We start from the raw sequence: 19,149 nt of genomic DNA on the forward strand, positions 1-19,149 counted from the left end.
GCCGTGGTTCACGATCAAACGTTAGCATCTGGAGGCCAAGGCAGCGACTTAGAATATGTGTGCTGTGAACCTCAGTGCAGGTTCAACATCGCATGCACCGCCACGCGACGGTATGCATTCTGCTTGAAAGAGCCACAATCCGTGACATGCCCACATCGTGCTTCTTTCCTCATCAATCCAACATCAGGGGCGAGAGCTGCATCTCACTTAAGAGATTGCAATGGGCCGCCATTCACGATGGCTGGCGTCCCCGTGTGGCGATGGCGGCGGTAGTCCTTGCCAGCTCCAGCTGCATGCCCAATCAGTGCATTGATGTGGCTATGCCAGCATCGTGCTACTCAGTCACATGAGCTACGGCTGTTGATGCAGAACGGCCGGGCGACAACCGGATTTATCCTAGGTCGTGCAAAGTGCATGAGCGAATCAAGTGTTGTGCTCGTGCCACAGGCGCCTGAATTTCGTCTTATCATGATTGGCTGGCTGCGTGACGGACCTTCCCACTAAGGAAGGAATGACAACCCATTTCAGCTGCTCATCATCACTGCCTAAATGGGACTGGTCACAACAATGTGCCTGTGCTTGGCCTTGATCATGGCGCCACAGTGGCTGCTGACAGCCACTGTCATCCTCATGAACCCTCACATATTTGAAGATTCGCACACTGTTTCAATCTCGCGCTCACTTAATAGGGCCTGATCATCAGTCGAAATGCGGTCAAGTCTGTGTTTCCGAAGTATATCTTGCTAGAGCAGCGCAAACGCACACCTGTCTACAGCGCACGCATTTGAGTAAGGTGACTACCCTTGAGGGTCGGTGTATCTCGTGTTTAGCTGCCATCAAAAGCTCGATTGGCGTTTGAGTCCGCATAGGAGACGTAGAACGAGCCTCGTCACGCAGAAAGAGGAACAAGAGAAATTACGTTTGGGGTTTGCTCTTCTAATATTTTGGTATGAAAGACTTAGTTACTGTATATGAACTGACTCTTTCTCAATCCATAATTAACTTCCTAATCTCCCCCAAGATGAAAGCCTGGATGCCCTGGTCATTGCAAGTGCTATGCCGCAGGATCTCCATCTTGAGAGCGAGGATCTCATCGCGTAATTCCTGAACGTGGGCGCTTAGGGTACTGTTCTTCTCCGAGAGCTGTTTCTCTGTCTCTTGAAGCTCTTTGATTTCGCACTTCATCCTGTTACGATATTTGGTCGCAGCGCTTCGGTTCTTCTCGCGTATCATCTTCTTCTTATTGCTGCTTGGAACGGCCGTCCTATTCGACGGCGTAGACTGCGACGCGAAGCTTACCCTTGCATCTGCCGACCCTGCGCTATGTACGTGTATCTCGCTATGCCTGTGTTTCGTGCCGGCGAGCTGCTGTATTTCCGAGCTGTGTTGCTGTTGAAGCTGGTGGTAGCTATGGCACCTATGTGCTAACGACGAAGGCTCCAGCGTACTTCCGCTAGGGCTAGTGTGGTCGACGCGCTAGCAATGATAGAAAGGGTGGAAGAATCGCTAATCGGGGATATTGGCCACGAGTGTGTGGTCCACGCGTTATCGTCAAGAGCAGGGTTCGAAATTTGTGAGGCAGCGATAGTACCAACGGGTACTACATCGTATGGCTGCAACGGCCTATTGTACATCTCGGGCCCAAGGTCCATAATAAAGCCGCCGTCTGCGGCAGGGAAAGGGGCGTCCAAAGAGCTGCATTTGCTATCAAAGACCATCTGGGACATGTCGCTGAACTCGATGCGGCCAAGGTCAAAAGTGTCCCCGGACCAGCACTCTATTGTACGTGTGGATGGTTGGTGCAGCGTGGTGTCTGTGAGGCCAGCCATGGCGACAGCTGCGTGTGATTGTCTGCCTCTGTCGCCCTCGATCATTGTTCTTGTTGTTGTGGCAATACAAAAAATGGGGATCGTGGTGTGATCACAAGGCACGGCTTATCAGTGCCCGGGTGCGTGGGTCGCTCTCCAGAAATGGCGCCGGCTCGCTTTTGGAGCAACAATCGCGCCGCCGGACAGATAAGCAACGCCAGCCGCGACATGCTCATGACGACAGCGCGGGTGAAGCAAGCCCAGGAGCTCCCTGCCTGAATATGCAGCCAAGGCAAATTCCGTGCGCGTTGGCCTGGCTCAAACGGCGGGAACGGGGTGTAAGTGGCTGAACTCGGGGAGGAGCTCTGGTAGGTCCCGCTGCGGAGTTGGTCAGGGCAATACCCCTGTAGCAGGCGAGCCCCAGAACCAAGCCCCCGCTGGGGCGCGGAAATGCCACTCGGCCGGTTTGGCGCCAGATTTGGCTGCGCGGTCCGGACTCCGGACCGGCACCCGCGCCCCGGCTGGCGTCCGGATTGGGTTTGTGGGCTCGACGCCAGGGCAGTTCGCGCTGCTTCGCCACCCTTGAATTACGAATCATCCCCAGGAAACGGCTTTTCTCGATTCCCTGGGCCGTCGCTGAAAGGCTGAGGGGAGGGGCAGTTGGTTGTACGTGGGACGGCACGTGGTTCGCTTGGGTCTCCTGTGGACTAGGAGCCGAGTAGAGTCTAGGGCGCTGTGGGAGTCTGGTGCCTTGTGGGGCCTGGGACCAGGAACCTTGAGGAGTCGGAGCCGTGCTGGCCAGAAATGAGCGGGAGTCGCCGCGCGACTCTGGCCAAATGCTACAGTCGCTCTGCCGCGGCAGCCTGTGAAAGAGCAAGCCTTACCCAGTACAGCAAGTGACATTCAAAGAGCGAGCATATGTTTAGTACATGGGACTAGATTGGTAGCTGTGTATGATACCTCGTTTGCCAGGGGCATCGTTTGGCAATTTTCTCGCATTCCTGACATGCGGGTCACCCACGAATCACTAATCAGCTCGGCACTTTTTTGACCTTGTGGCACATAAATGGTTCTTGATATTTCTGCTACGAAACAGTTAGAACTTGACTCTGCTGTCATGCCGGGCCCCGCGCTCACCCACTCGTTCCCTTGAAGCCGAGGCCGTAGTTGTCACGTCAGCTGCATCGCCGCGCGGTTCCAGCAGCCCATTGAGGTCACAGATCCCGTCAACTGTCGTGCTCTATTGGAAGATTACCGCTGTGTTGCAATGCATTGAGTGGATCGGTGAGTCTGTTTGAGAGTACCTGAAGAATGGGAAGAAAGCCAGCCCGCTGATTGCGTGCGAACGGGTATTACAGGCGCCGTACCGAGGCCGACGCGTTCATTACGCTCGAGTCGCCCATCCGCAGGTAGATTCGGACGAGAGTGCTAGATATGAGGGTGTTTCTATAATAAAAATCGTTGCACCCGCGGTAACATGGCCGCTTTGTCGCTGCAAAGAAGTAATGGGGAACCTCGAGCCACGTCGCCCTATCCTATGAGGCGCTGCTACGCCTTAGCCCGACCGACTGTGGCAACCCCACGCCGAGAACACGCAAACAATCCAGCAGTACTGCGGGACCGCCTAAGGTTCGGCAAGGCGGCCACCAAGTAGCTGATCACGCGGCACCTGCTTCCACAGTTCGCGAAGGCAGGGGAAGAGGCCGAAAGATAGGAACGACGCTACAGGAGCACGGGCAGACGCAAAGGCGCAGCGATAACAGAGCGGGGAAGAGAAGAGCGAAGCCGCAGCAACCCATGCGCTACAGTGCGTGCTTTAGTGGGCTCGTGTGCTGGCCAGTGGGCGCTCTAGTCGGCAATCTAGGGGGTTACGTGCCCTGTAGTGGCTCGTTTACTGTTGGTAACACCAATCTTCAGGGGGATGCTACAGGGGTGCTGCTACCCCGAAGCGCGATAGGTTAGACCTAACAGAAACGCTTTTCTAGCGCGTGGAGCACCCCACGCGCGACCGCGTAGCGCTCCCTCTCTACTCCTTTCACCTCTCGTCCACAACCCGGCGCACAAGCTGGACCAGGTTTTAGCCGCGCACTTAAGTCGCACACATAGCAAGGTCCAACTTACAACACCCCGAGCAAGGCTCTCGAGAGCCAGTACCTGACGCGCAAGTCAGCCCGCGCTCTGAGCTGCCGGAATAGGCGTAGTGGTGGAACCGCTGCCACCGACGCAACCCTAGTACGGAAACACCAGCCGCACGCAGTGCAGCCTCGGCGGCGGCGGCGAACTCCAATCGCAGGATGCCAGCATCGTCAGCGAGACGCGCTTGGAGTGGGCTAGCGAGGACTTACGGCGACGCGGGAGTAGCCAATTGGCGCACGGATAGCGTCCGAGGCCACTGCGGCTTGCTGGTGTGTTGAGCGGCGCCGGGCCTGGACCAGGCACCGCTGCTCTTGTTGCCGAAGCAGGTTCACGATGCTGTCGGTGGAGGCAGCGGCAGTGGTAAGGCCGGAGCCGGAACGCTGACCGGGTTCGCTGTACACAGTGGTAACAGGCTTGCAGAAGGAAGAAGAGGAACAGACGACGAACGCAGCGATAAGGCTAGCCTGCAGCGAGTTGCTGTACCTTTTGCCCCAGATACCAAGATGAGGCATTACGAACACCGGACACACCGTGCAGCGTTGAAGGAGCGCTCGCGCATCGCCCTCCTATGCACACAACCCGCATATTAGGCATTCCCCCGTAGCAGAAAGAACAAGGGGCCCTATGCAACCTACACAAGCACTCTACGAGCCTCTAAACAGTTAGTTGGTCATGAGAGCTATTTATGGCGGTCCTATCGCATGTGCGTCACGTTGCTCCACTACACATGGAGCCCTGAGGATATCTGCCGGCATGATTTCTACAGTACTGCTGGTCGGAACTACAGTTTATTTGCTGTATGCTCCAGAAGTTGAGCAATAGTATTTAGGTAAAACCCACCTCATTCAAGTGAATACTGAGGGGGTTTTCTTACGTCTGTGGTCCAAGTGGCTTCACTTGACATCTCTCATTAGCAAGATGAAAGCTTGTCTATCTCTAGCATTCGCGGCTACCTGCTTCGCAAGTCTGATGGACGTAGACTCTTTGAACGTTTCAGGCGAAATTTATGTGACTTATGGGCCTCCCGATCACGAGCTGATTCCACCAAGCACGGAAGAATATCAACCGAGTTCACCCCATTCGAGTGAAGTACCACGAACTACACAGACGGCTGCCACAGCATCGAGTCTCTCGACCACTCGAGCCTCAGAGCTGACTATCCTATACCCAACGATCACGCTAAATACTACAGCATCTCAGGTGACGCCCTCAGCTGACTCCGCAGGGTTGACGTCGGGACCCAGCTCCCCCATCACACGCAATATTACAGCGTGCCATGGTGCATTCCCAACATCTTGGACTAATGGGACCATGGCTATTCCGTCGACAAACATTCCACAATACGCGACACAGTCAGGTACAGGTTTCTCTCCAGTCGACAATTACCAGACAGCCGAAGAACCTGCTCCTTCCCCTGACTATGTTCCTACGGACCTGCCTCAAGGCTTTACGACTAGTAGCCATCTGGTTCCCACCCATGGTTATGCGATCACATCTCCTGCTTCTATGGCTGCCTCCACTGCACGAACAGTATCTGTGTCGTGGTTGCTCGTCGTACTTGTGGGCGGCTTTCACTTCTTGGCTGCTTTTTATAAGGCTGGGTAAATACTCTCAGACAACCATAGTATTGAGTTGGAGAGGGTATTGAGGCTACCTAGAATCGTGTACGGACTAGCAAAAAGTTACTGTAGTTGGCCTTACTGTTTGAGATTCTAGATATCATAGATACTGTCAATTTCTGACTGGAGCTGTGCTTCAGCTTTGTTCTAGCCTGGGCTAATATGTATTACTACACCTGAGTACACATCTAGCTTGGGCTACAGTTTTGGGATACGTGACGTCGGCATGACGCTCAAATTATTCTCTACGGTCTTTTGCTCATGGTACAGATCTATGGATGCAAATCATAGGTCCATTAACGATCGAGCACTGAGAATGTGTAATCCAGTCGTAACGCAGTAACCCGAAAGCAGCCTCAAAAGGAAACAGCACCGTGTGGATTCGATAAGCCTCGGTATCCTTGGAAGTCGCTGCCATAAGTGGCGCAAGTAGATGCACCCTGGGCCTCGACTAGAAGTGGCGCTTAAGGACATTACCGATTGTGCCTTTTATACGTAGGTATAGTTCTATATCACAATGCTACAGTAGGTCAAGACTGGCGCGTAAAGAGGGCAACGATTCCGCCTCTTACGCGTATATCTAGCATAAAGTATATGACAGCATTGTAGAATATTAACAAGCATTCTGCGTTCATACCAAATCTTGTTAATTATGTCATTTGCAACCGATAAGAGCTCCACACAATCCAGCGCGACAAGTCAACATATCGCGCAGCTTTACGCAACCGTAGAGCCTGTCCCTGATACATCAAGAAGCTCGTATAGGACCCAGCCTGGGACTCTCATATCCAAGTTTTTTACCAAATATCTTCGAGAGCCATCGATAGACGAGTTCTTCCTACTTAGTGATAAGGATGTTGCCGAAACTTCCGCTCCGGAATTCTCATCATTCCTCCTCTTAGACTAGCTGCTCGACCTCTTATATAGGAATGTTGAGAAGTAGCTGTAGCACGAAGGCCAGACCGTCCATCTCTACTCTTTCTCAGGTATGCTAGTTATAGCAGCATGTATCGCAGCTATGAGGCTGCCTGTGCTAATTATGGAGAATAGAGAGATGACTGCCGAGGTTCTTAGGAGTAAGAAGAGTGTAAAGAACGTCGTGTAAACCTGCACTGGTTGTAGGCGGATAGAATCGTAGTTCAGAGATCTGCTAATGAAAGTACCCAGGAGGAATAGAAATATATCGAGTAGCAGTCTCCAGTTAGTCAGAAGGGAGTATGATGTAAAAATGATAAGAAGAAGGCTATATCCTCTCGAGAAGCGATCAAAATTCACTCTAAGACGAAGCTTCATCGTCTCATAATTCTGAGGAATTGAAGCGTGCTCCAAATCAAGGAGCTTCGGTATCGCTTCGTATACAGGCGAGAGTTGAGCTAGAAGTTCAATTATACTTGAAGTCTTGGTCGAAGGAAGCATGTTAGCTATGGAGGTTTAGAAAGATATACTACCCTATAATAAGTGAAGGACCATTCCTTATAAGTTCACTTTATATTGGCCCCTATGCTATCTTTCTATACCAATTTTGGATGCTTTGTAAAGGTACTAGGCCTCCGAATATGGATGCGGTCCACTAGCGGCCCCTTAGATGCTCCGTACTTGAATGAAGTAATAGCTAGAGGGTTGTCCCTGGGAATAAAGGCTTCTCGTATGGGCAACCTCACGGCCGCTTCTAGCCTAAATGCGCTATCCATAGTCTGATAATTAGAGTGCGTTATACGCCCCAAGTATAGCGGTGAAGCCTCCTCCGCCTCTAGATCGCCCAGGCACGAACCCTAGCCGGGGCGGCGAAAATGGATAACCCTACGAGGACGGGCTTACTGGCTAGACTAGCGGCTAGAGTTCCTTGAAGTGGGTCTATTTTCCGATCATAAGGAGCTCAGTAAGACTAGAGGCTCTGGCCGTCGTTCGGCTCTGGCCGGAGAGCTCAGTGCTTGAATAGCTAGAAGATTCCCCTCGAGTCGCCCCCGTGAGGGCTGCCGCCGCTCACGTCCGGGACGATCGGCTGTCGTCCCTACCTCTCGCGCTTAGCAGCAACCCCCTCCGGTGGGCGCATACCCTAATATCACCTAGAGATTAAAGGAACTATGTAGAATATGAATAGGATAGGAGCACGAACTCTAGCCCCCGCACCCGGTAAGTCCGTCTTCGGAGGGGCATCCTCCTCGGCCGCCCGGACTAGAGTTCGTGCTTGAACGACCTAGAGTACCGCCACACTTGAACCCTATGAGGTCGCTGTATTTAAACTCTGTCCATAGATCCCTAGGCAGCGTAGTCGGGCAGAGTTTAGTAGTAGCGACGTCTAACCCCTTCGCTTTCGTTTCATTCAAGCACGGGGCACGACTGTAGCTTACTAGAGCCCCACGCCTGGTTCGGTAGCTAAGGCAGTTTGTATCTCTACCGGTCTATGGTCAGGCTCACAACCTCTAATCGAAGTGATTAGTCAGTTATAGGGGAAACGACTCGGCCATAGTTTACAGCTATATTTAATGCTACAATTGTCATGGGCGGTGTTTAGTAGAGTATGGAGTAGCTATGAGCTAGGTAAAGGACTCTGAAGTTAGTCCTCAGACTAAGTAACGTTGTAAGATCTTAAAAGTAGTACTAGAACGATTAATCACTATATCAATCTCTTTTAACACCTGTGGAGATAATTATCTGGCGTTACTATGAATCATTTGCGATATATTGGGACGCCTAGCAGCTAAGTCATAGGTCGATCTAGTCCCTTACGCTAGACCTAACTACTCTCCCGGGCACATTTGAATACTTAACGCCTCCGCCTCCGCTTAGATGGTGTGGTTCCACGATAGGCCAAGTACGTTTACGGTGATCGGGGGTACCAAAGCGATACTCCAAGTGCTGCATGTCCAATAGCTGTTGTAGACTAACGGGCGATCCACTAATAGGGGACCGCATTATTCCCTCCTGCAATGCAATCATAATAGGCTCGGTACGACTAGACGCCTGAAAAGCAACTTTCATTAGGAGGGGCCCGGTCAGAGAGTTATTGGGTAGCTTAGTGAAGTCAGGTGACTTGTGATGCCCTCTTATAACAAAGGTAGCATGGTTCTGCTTAAATTGTGCTACGAGCTCTTGAGCCTCGTCCGAATCGGGAGCTAGTCTGCAAAATATCGCTCCAGAGCACTGATATGTACTATTAATTATTCGAAACGGTTCAATCCGGTCCAACTCAAAGAAGAAAAGCTCTGCCCGGATGCGTAGAACTAGTTTGTCCAGTACTGGTGACATCGAAATTGTCTCAAATGCGTTTCTAGCCATATCTGGCATACTTTCAACATCATCAAGCGGCGGTTCTACGTCCTTGAACTCGACATCAAAGCGGAAGACTTCACTACTCTTGCTAATCTCCCAATGGCTGAGGAGTTGCTGCCAGGCTCGATCGGCACTGCCATACTGCATAAACGCTCGGAAGACTCGGAAGAAGAATGAATCTCGCCAGAAGTGGGGACTGGTTATAACAGTGTCGGGCTGTGACTGTAACGAGCCAGTACCGAGTGAGACCACAAGGCTGGGCCCAGGAGTGGTAGGATGCAGGACAGCAGCCTCTCGAATTGCCAAGGAAGCTGGGTTGTTATACATAAGACCGCCATCCTGGAACACGCCCAAGCCTTCGACCGTTCTCGGCTTAAAGTAACTGGGATCTTTAGTAAAAAGAAGAGCATGCCTACTGATATGACTTACTATGGTGCTGCTGTCGCGCAGCATAATCTGAAAGTGTTAGTCTCTTGATAATTAGCTGCGGAATGGACTGACTCACGACTCCCAGAGGGGTACAGGCCTGTCTCCGTCTTTGAGCGTGATCATTTGATAGTCTGTGATCGTTAGTAGAGTATTCTTCGCTTCTCCCTATTGCCTACTGACCGCTCTGCCCACGCCTCCCGATTCCGTTATAGTTCGAAAACACAAAGGTACGAACATCTCGGATAGTCGTTACGGGAACTCCAACAAGAATGCCCTTCTCGTCTGCCATGGAGTGGTCCAACATGCTTCTTATCGACCCAAAGGTTGACTTGAGAGCTTCTTCTAGGGCTATCGTGGAGTAGCGGCTGTCCGCAAGCATAGACCAACACAGCTCGTAGAATTTTGTAATAATGGGTATACGACAAGAACACCGAGGTTTGAACGCAAGGCGAGCTAATCTCTCAAAGGCTGCGATGCATTTATCCACAGGCCAGCCGTTGATACAGAGCGCGCAGGCAATAATCGCACCTACTATCATTAGCATCATCCACTCAGTTGCGATGTTCGCTTACCTGAACTAGTTCCAAATACCAAGTCAAAATTTTCGTGGATAGGCAACGGTAAACCGACTCGTTCCTGGAGGACACGAAGGAACTCCAACGGAACTCGACCCCTTGTCCCCCCTCCATCAATGCTGAGCACACGAAGTCCTGCCGTTTCTGGCCTGATCTGAATACTAGCCGGTGCCGACAATAGCCCGCAAAGCAGACAATGACCAAGCCGAAAGAGCCAAGGCTTGAGCTCGTCTTGTACCGCGAATGTCCTTATACAGCATTCACAGAATGAATGCCCACACTCCAGTCTAAAGCGAGGCTGCCGGCGTATGCAGCAGAGACAAGTCTCATTTGATCTAATAGCTTTCCAGGACCGAGCGCAACTCGCTATTTGCTGCTGATGCAATGTTTTTGATGATTGACAGGAAACATAAGCATCGAACAACGAAAGAAACTTGTTTTCCAGTGACTTCAAGACCTTTGTTGCTTGGGCCGTACCGTTCTCATGACTCGAGAACAATTGTGAGGTATCTAGTGCAGTCTTGCAAGTCTCCTCATATAGCTCATGGAACACTTCGCGAGGCTGAAAGTCTGTCCCAAGTGGTCAGTATCCGAGAGTACAAGGGGAAGCAGAAACCTACTATGCATCCCCGGAGGGTAGCTGTCTAAGATAAGGCTAGATGCAATCGCACTAGGGACAAAATCTATTCGGTCTTCCAAAGGGATTGCTGCGCACTGGTCCAGAAACCTCCGAATATGTATTACCAAGTCTGGCGCCGGTGGATTGTCTGTCCGGGCCGTGAGAATAAAGTTGCTAGACTGACCTGGATCGACCATAGCTTTAGTGGCTCCGTAATGGAGTAAACCTGCAAGGTGTCGTGCAGTAAATAAGAGGGATTGCTGGGCACGACCTTCCCTTGAAACATTGCACAGGTTTGTAAGCTCACGAGTGAGGACAGATAGCCGATTCTGACGCGACGTCGTCCGGCCGAGGTTTAAAACACGGAGGCTCGCAAAAGATGTAGTTATACCATTGCTCATAGCAGCTAGCAGCGTCGCGGCAAGGCCACAAAAGGTCTCCTCTTCTGCTTCGCTGCTTACCGCTACGACTAGCCATGGGCGAAATCCACCCTGATGCGATGGTTTCATGCTGGCCCAAGATGTTACGACCTGCACAGCGCGATGAACTCCTCCGATGTCCCCCGCAAACAGACATAGTACGTCCGTATGAGGTATAACTAGCCGCGTAAAGATGTGCTCTTCCGACTGCAGCTCCTCATTCTTAGAACTCTGCAGAAACTGCCGATGAATGATCTCATGACACCGCTGCTGCTGCTGGCTCCTTGGCAGCGCTGCCTTAGAAGGCAAGTCTGCATCTATAACGAGCACGGGATGATTGCCTGAGACACTATTAGGGGCTAAAGCTACGTGCAGCTCTCCCCGGAATCTGTGTGCCCTAATCCCATTGACACTAACAGATAGCTTTTGGAGGAAGCGTGCTTTCGTCTGATTTCCGATAAGTGTTAGAACACTAGGGCACTGTCTATCTGGGTTTGGGAGGCCGTCTAAGAGTGTTCGGATTCGATCGGACACTTCTAGGCACGTTTCTTGGTTTTGTGTGGCTAGACATAACCATCGAGTATGACCGCATGATGGCATAGCGCTGTACTTTATGGTAGTGAAGCCGGAAGGGAAAGGTAATCCTGTATGTATTTATAGGCCGCAAGGTTAAAGAGTACGACGTATGCATTACAAATTGCGAAGGCTTTGGGAAAATCCATGTGAGCATGCTCCAAATCAAGCGCATTTCGTGGAAGCTCTTAGTTACAGTGGTGACCGCGAACTGTGTCCGCTTTCCTAGCATTATAAAACAACTCCGCACGGACCAGTAACGGCTTTGCACTGTAAGATGCACTGTACCGACAGTCCATAGAGAAGCTCCAAAAGTGGATTGCACCATCTCGTGCTGCTGTTGGCACGAACAGAAGATTATTCGTTCGTCGCACTACTGTACTGTATCTGCAGTTTTGGCCATGGCGAACTGTCGAATAATCTTCGCCTTGCCCATCCCAGGACGACGGCAGAGTATAACGCTGTTACCATGGCGTGGAGAAAGCAAAGACCTCTTCGCATCTGTTTATATGGGACGTTTAACCACGATTATCTATTCTACATGCACATACACACGCCTTTCATGCTGGGGCCTCAACCAAAACTTCGCATCATGGCTAAACTCCTCTTAAGCGGGGAAGCCGAAGCTTTTCAATCAGGAGAAGCGGCATGTGCATTTAGGGCACTTACTTTGAGCTGCTACGTTGTACATGCACCATACAGCGTCACAAGAGGGTGATAATTCTGCCTTGCCATGTAATTGTCATATCGAAGCCCCTCCTTACCCCGCACTTTCAGCCTTGCGCAAGGGCTAAGACCGCCCATTATCTCCACGGTGATGATGCCGATGCCTAAAGCCCATTTGACCTTTTTGCGTACTGTCTGGCCGATCGAGATTTCTTCACCTCAACGACGAACCCTTAATGCCATCGGCAGTGCTTTGCAATGCGGCTACTGCAACGAGATAATGCTAACAATTACACCTTTACGGACGATCTGCGCGCTGACGACATCCCCCCCTACGCAATCCTTTCCCATACCTGGGGCGCCGACGAGGTCATTTACGCCGATGTCAAAACGAGCTCGAATGTCTGGCAACAGAAAGCCGGCTACGAAAAGATCAAATTCTGCGCCGATCAGGCTAAGCGACATGGCCTGCAGCATTTCTGGGTAGACTCTTGTTGTATCGACAAATCTGATGCCATCGAACTCCAGACTGCTATCAACAGTATGTTCAGGTGGTACCGTGGCGCCAAGCGATGCTACGTGTTCCTATCCGACGTCTCTTGTCCACCGACGTCCGGTCCTCCGACCTCCAGTCAGCAGCCAGGCGTGGCATCGTGGGAGTCAGTCTTCCGGAACAGTCGGTGGTTCACACGTGGCTGGACACTTCAAGAGCTCATCGCCCCGCAGATTGTTGAGTTCTACTCAAAAGAAGGTGTCTTCTTGGGCGATAAGGAGTCACTGGAGGCTGTCATACGCAACGTGACAGGTATTCCTGCCCGGGCTTTACGAAATACACCGTTATCCAACTTCACGACCTCCGAGCGAGAGGCATGGGCACGCAACCGGGAAACGAAGTATGAGGAAGACATGGCATACTCTCTTCTTGGGATATTTGGCGTTCACATGCCACTCATCTATGGCGAGGGTCGCGAAAGCGCGCAGAGAAGATTGCGGGAAGAGGTCCAGAAATCTATAAAAGGTAAGGCCGGCTCAGCAGTTCAGCAAAAGAGATTTCGTACTAATTGAAACACGAAGGCGCTCACTATAACGACTTTTCGATCACCTTTAGCCTATCGGGCGTCCCGAGACCCCAAACTTTATGGCAAGAGATGGGGAAGTAGAGAAGATACGAAGAATGCTACATTCGGACGGAAGCCGTCACGTTGTCGTGCTCCATGGCCTCGGAGGCATCGGCAAGACACAGCTTGCTGCAACTTACATCAAGCGGTATCGAGACGAGTACTCGGCCATCTTCTGGCTCAACATCAAGGACGAAGCGTCCATCCAGCAAAGCTTCGCTAGGATCGCAACGCACATCCTCGAACAGAGTTCCGATGCCGGCAGCCTCAAGGGGCTGGATCTACAGCAAGATCACGACAAGATTGTTCAGGCCGTGAAGGCGTGGCTCAGCTTGGCCGGCAACACGAGATGGCTCATTGTGTATGACAACTACGACAACCCAAAGCTCCCAGGACGGAAAACTGATGCCACGGTCGACATACACCAGTTTCTTCCAATGGCAGATCAAGGCTCAGTAGTGATTACAACACGGGTATCAGAAATCAACATAGGCCATCACATTCGAATCAAGAAGCTCGAATCCGAACAGGAGAGCCTACAGATACTGTCGAAGACATCAGGCCGAAATGGCTTACACGATGGTAAGAGTCTCGAGTCATTTCATTTTCGGCTACTAATAGTGTATTAGATAACGATGCAAAAGACCTTGCACGAAAGCTAGACGGGCTTCCTCTCGCCCTAGCTACGGCCGGAGCATATCTGAAGCGCGTCCCGATCAGCACACGCGACTACCTTCGCCACTACCAAGAATCTTGGGCTAGAGTCACCGGTGACCTGCATCTCGGATCTTATGCAGATCGTACCTTGAGTTCAACATGGCAGCTGTCATATGCGCAGGTACAGGCACAAAACCCACTTGCAGCCCATCTGCTCCGTTGGTGGGCCTACTTCAACAATGAAGACATATGGTTCGATCTTATAGGCACTGGGAGCGAAGACGGTCTTGTGTGGATGGAACAGCTTTCAGAAGAGCTGAACTTCAGTGAAGCTATGGGCGTCCTCCACGACTACGGCCTTGTCGAACCCACAGCCATGTTTCAGGAGCCACAGGGGTACAGCATACATAGCTGTCTACATTCTTGGACGATTCATATTTTAAACAAGGAACGGGACGGCTGGTTAAACAAGCTTGCAGTCGAAAGTGTGGCGTCGCAGGTTCCATCAAAGAGAGAAGCTGACTATTGGCTCCTTCAGAAGCGACTACTACCGCATGCGATCCGGTCTTGTTCAACAGTACAAGAGAGCAACGTTCCTTTGGACTGGGCTTTCCATTCTCTAGGTGATCTGTTCTCCGATCAGGGGAAGCTGGATGAGGCCGAGAAGATGTACTTGCGGGCGCTAGATGGGCGCGAGAAGGCACTTGGACCAGATCACACATCAACACTTCAAACAGTCAACAACCTTGGGCTCCTTTACAAAAATCAGGGGAAGCTGGGCGAGGCGGAGAAGATGTACTTGCGGGCGCTCGATGGGAAAGAGAAGGCACTTGGACCAGATCACACATCAACACTCGACACAGTCAACAACCTTGGGAACCTTTACTCCGATCGGGGGAAGCTTGGCGAGGCTGAGAAGATGTACTTGCGGGCGCTCGATGGGAAAGAGAAGGCACTTGGACCAGATCACACATCAACACTTGACGCAGTCAACAACCTTGGGGTCCTTTACTCCGATCAGGGGAAGCTGGTCGAGTCTGAGAAGATGTACTTACGGGCGCTCGATGGATACGAGAAAGCACTTGGACCAGATCACACATCAACACTCGACACAGTTAACAACCTTGGGGTCCTTTACTCCGATCAGGGGAAGCTGGTCGAGTCTGAGAAGATGTACTTACGGGCGCTCGATGGATATGAGCAAGCCGTTGGGATTGAAAATGTCACGACATATCGACCAGCGATTAACACCCTTTCGAATCTGGGATCTTTACGCACAGAACAAAACCGTATGGGCGAAGCCCGGCAATATTATCAACGTGCTCACGGTGGTCTTGAGAAGGTTCTCGGGCCATCGCATCCGGCTGTCCAATCAGGGCGGGAGACTCTCGAGCTTACGAATGTGGCCCTCGAAGCTGGGATGTCTTCGAAGGATGACCAACATTTGGTTGATCCAACACAACCCAACCTGTCGAAGGCCAGACGACGAGATAAGCTGAAGCGGGTTTTTGGGCTCCATGTGAAATAGATAAGTAGCAGGATGCCATACAATGTACCGTATTTGCTCATGATTTCAGTTCAATGTCACGGAAAAAGCCGTTGATGGAATTGCTGCAATCTTGTCCGTCGAATAGCCTTTGTGACTGATGATAAACGGACGCAGTCGTCCATAATTAGTCACAATCTTGGGCTCGAGCGGGGGCTTAGTTGATTGCTGGAGAGCTGGGACTAAAGCCACTCTTGCAAAAGGAGCCCACCAGAAGTAAACTTCAATTCTGATAGGTGCTTATTGTGCGGCTTCCTGCACGGTATTTGTCACAGTGTGCCACAGCTAGCTGGTCCGTGCGGAAACAGCAATTCACTTCGAAAAGCGGACACATTTAGGGATTACTACTGTAACTCTCGATGAGGCTTCCCAGAGCCACTTCCGGAGGTTACTAAAAGCTAGCACTTGCCGCGTAAAGCTCTCCTAACCCTAGGTGTGAGGGTCCAAGGCCCCGTTCTACTGCGGTTGTTGCTTGAGCTTCGTTGAATCGCACTCTGAAACGCAACGTTCGACGTGAGCCTCAAAATTATATTTTGTCAATGGAAACGAACAGCCGAGAAGCTTCTAGCATATATTCTGACTCCTTTGAGTTGGACCACATTTTGGAGCGGCTCATTGGGAAGGAATCGGAGCACGAACGAACCGTAGTTCGAGCCTTACAAGATGAGAATCAGCATCTAGGCCGTGCCCTAGCGAAAATCGAAAGCCTTTGGGACATAACGTACTCTTGCATGCAACAGGCCACGGAGACAATGAAGAGCTTAGCTATGCTCCAGACTGAAGCGAATCAAGGGATAGATAGAGAGGCTTTACGTTGGAAAGTAAACTGTACCGAATTCTAAGGTTTAAGAGCGCTGAAGATCTGTAAGAACTCGAATACTAAGCTAGGGCGTGAAATGTGCTAAATAACTGGACTTGTAGGTTCTTAGCTTTAAATAGATATAAAGAAATTATAAGGCGGCCTAATATAACACTGACTTGGTGCTTATAATATAGCGGTGTCACGATCCTGATCTCGGGGTCAACCATAGGATAGGGCGCGGGGGTTGCCGTTCTGGAAGATAGGTAAAGCCTTCGCAATACTCACTGACTCCTGCTCTCGTTCTCTCTCGATGGTTGTCGTGTCTCTGGGAAGAGATACCAGCCTCAGCAATTAAGTAACTGGTTCAAGTGTGTAGTGAAACTGATACTTAGATTGATCGCTAAAGTGCAAAGGTAACCGCTATCTAGCTATAGGATCCTGCCGAACATATACTCATTTGCCCTTCACCGCAGTAATCGCCCTGTGGTTAGCTCATGGTGAGCCGCTTCTTGGATCGCCGTGATCCGGGTGCGAGGCTCACTAGCTCACCTGGTGGTCCGACCCTATCGTGCTGACATAATTTCAATACTTACATAATGAGATTCCTTGGCGGGGTGTCGTCCCGAGTGCATGGTCCGCCCTTGTCCTTAGCCTGATCTTACGACCTGTTGGTCAGGTCGTCACACACCGCTGAATACGAGAGCCAATAGTGGATTTTGTCATCGTTATATATTCCAGTACTAATGATAGATATAGCGCTGATGTGTACATTACTCAAGCTAGATATACTAAGATGGAAGTATTGAACTTGCAGTGTATTTTCAAGCAGCTTTCACTCTATCCATTAACCGCGGAGGATGTGGCCGATTTTAAGGCAACTTGGAAGTGTATCCAGTTAAGATATGCTCGATCTCTTGCGCGAAGTAGATCTAATCATTCAGAAATCATCCAGAAGCCGGAATGGGATAGCTACGTATCGCGGTTCGCGAACCAAGGATCGATTCTTTTTCCAAATCAGACACACTTGAACACCCTGAGTAAAGGTCTCGCGCTCGAACGTCAAACCGTCGTGGAGTATCTCCAGCTTCTTAGAGCCAGTAAGCCTAAGCACCAAATAGAGGACATAACAGCCATCGAGTCAGACGCAGATATTCTAGCGCATTTTAGTACTGTACCAAAACGACCTCGCATGGTACCTATACAGTACGGCAGTCGCTGGCTTTTCGCAGCTGTCTATACGGATACCATCCACTTATATGACAGTAGTCCAGATAAAGAAGCGCAGCTATCATCTAGTAGTACTTACGCTACTAATTATATAGCTGGGCCGAAGCATAATCCGTCACGGGAGCAAGACTCTGGTTTATTTATGCTACTCGGGTTACGCCTAGTCGCCAACCAGATAGCTCATATAAGTGGCCAGTCGATTGAGGCCAATAGCCTACGGACTCAGATTCTAATTGAGCTCGTTACCAAAAAGCTCGATCCCACGGATCATGATTTCAAACGAATGCTCGACGAAGAAGCGGCATGCATGGAACGACAAAATCGATTTAATCCATCGAATTTTGACAACCTTTCCGGGGGATTGGAAATCTCCCCATACAGCTCACCTTTACCGTGGCCGTGGTCTGACGCAGCAATGCAAACACAGAATAACCGTCAGACACCAAGACCTCCCCTTCCCAACCCACCATTACCCGTATTAGACGAGCGTAAAGCTATCCTCTCTATGCTTCACGATGCGGTCCGACTTGTCAGATCTGTAGAAGTGAACGAGGCGAAAGATATACGGACCTTGTGGTCTTTAGCCCAGGAGAGCCATTTCAGAAGTGAATTTCACAGGCGTTATAATTGCGCCCTTTTCTATGATTGCTTCAGAGTTCTCGAAACCGCGGTGTCTGAAACTCCAACAAGTAGTCACGGTATCGACGAGGAGACGCTCCAGGAGATGAGAAAGGCTCAGCCGACAAACCATTTCTGGTATACTTTACGCGACCTTCAGAAGGAATCCGATCTCCAAGAGTTAAAGGATGCTCTGCTTTGCATTCCAGTACACCACTCAACACTTAGGACCGATAAGGCTCGATCTGCTGCGATCAAAGACATTAAGGAACGCCTCCAGATTAGTGACGATCCACTACGCGGATTCCTAAATGCAGCAGTAGGACTTTGTGATGCTATTCTTAAGCTCAAACTTCCAAGACACCGTTTAATAATCGAGAACTTCAGGAGCAAGTCCTGGGATCCATTAACGGATGATCTCTATAAGGCGCTCTTAAGTTTAGAGAAGAGTCCCAGGGTACCCCTGCCATGCCTACTAGGATTATAAACCGTTAAAGAGGACTGGGAAACACGTGTCATACTGTATCATAGCCTAGGCAGTGAAGCTATTTCATACGTATTAGACTCGATTTCACAATCGCAGCTTCTTGAATGCTACTGATTCTATGTATATAAGCTACAGCATGCCCCCCTACTGTAAAATCGGGCGGGAACAGACGTATCCCTCCACTATGGAAATCCGACGCCACTATATTCCTATAGCCCTCCATGTTGGGGCAAGCATTGTTGTTCTTTTGTACTTTCTGTCTACAATTCTGCAGAAGGGAGAAAATGCCTCTGAAGGCATTGTCCTCCTCTATGTAAGTATGAGATCCTGGCGCACATGGAGCCTTTACTAAAACGAGTAGCTCACTCTGGGAAGTGCTCGACGTGCCTTTATTCCGTCACTTCCAGATATTCCACTGCAGCCTTCTGGTGTCGACAATGCTATAACAGGTCTAGCTGCACAAGCTACAGCCGTGGCAGAGTCTGTCGCGGCTCAAGCAACTTCAGCAGTGTCAGCAACGGTCGAAGAAACCGTAGCCTTTGCATCCTCCATAGCTCAAGGACTTCTTGCCTCGAAG

At 50.6% G+C, this 19,149-nt stretch overlaps 4 protein-coding genes across 4 annotated transcripts; 2 read left to right on the top strand and 2 right to left on the bottom strand.

Moving 5' to 3' along the window:
- Positions 1 to 987: 987 nt before the first annotated feature.
- On the bottom strand, positions 988 to 1,829 carry B0I36DRAFT_369742 (uncharacterized protein; the record flags this gene model as incomplete). The annotated part of the gene is made up of 2 exons (XM_046159824.1): positions 988 to 1,389; positions 1,449 to 1,829. 2 exons carry the CDS (start codon positions 1,827 to 1,829, stop codon positions 988 to 990), a joined length of 783 nt encoding a protein of 260 aa, XP_046004862.1.
- Positions 1,830 to 5,255: 3,426 nt separating this feature from the next.
- On the top strand, positions 5,256 to 6,147 carry B0I36DRAFT_355993 (uncharacterized protein; the record flags this gene model as incomplete). The annotated part of the gene is made up of 3 exons (XM_046157511.1): positions 5,256 to 5,545; positions 5,756 to 5,827; positions 6,093 to 6,147. 3 exons carry the CDS (start codon positions 5,256 to 5,258, stop codon positions 6,145 to 6,147), a joined length of 417 nt encoding a protein of 138 aa, XP_046004863.1.
- Positions 6,148 to 8,281: 2,134 nt separating this feature from the next.
- On the bottom strand, positions 8,282 to 11,478 carry B0I36DRAFT_255960 (uncharacterized protein; the record flags this gene model as incomplete). The annotated part of the gene is made up of 4 exons (XM_046150915.1): positions 8,282 to 9,225; positions 9,446 to 9,796; positions 9,838 to 10,410; positions 10,461 to 11,478. The coding sequence occupies 4 exons, from the start codon at positions 11,476 to 11,478 to the stop codon at positions 8,282 to 8,284; spliced, it is 2,886 nt and encodes a 961-aa protein (XP_046004864.1).
- Positions 11,479 to 12,375: 897 nt separating this feature from the next.
- Positions 12,376 to 15,391, top strand: B0I36DRAFT_378335 (uncharacterized protein; the record flags this gene model as incomplete). The annotated part of the gene is made up of 4 exons (XM_046160666.1): positions 12,376 to 13,135; positions 13,266 to 13,817; positions 13,865 to 15,006; positions 15,134 to 15,391. 4 exons carry the CDS (start codon positions 12,376 to 12,378, stop codon positions 15,389 to 15,391), a joined length of 2,712 nt encoding a protein of 903 aa, XP_046004865.1.
- Positions 15,392 to 19,149: the final 3,758 nt, after the last annotated feature.

The sequence above is a fragment of the Microdochium trichocladiopsis genome (assembly GCF_020744255.1).
Source record: "Microdochium trichocladiopsis strain MPI-CAGE-CH-0230 chromosome Unknown B0I36scaffold_14, whole genome shotgun sequence".
Lineage (NCBI taxonomy): Eukaryota > Fungi > Ascomycota > Sordariomycetes > Xylariales > Microdochiaceae > Microdochium > Microdochium trichocladiopsis.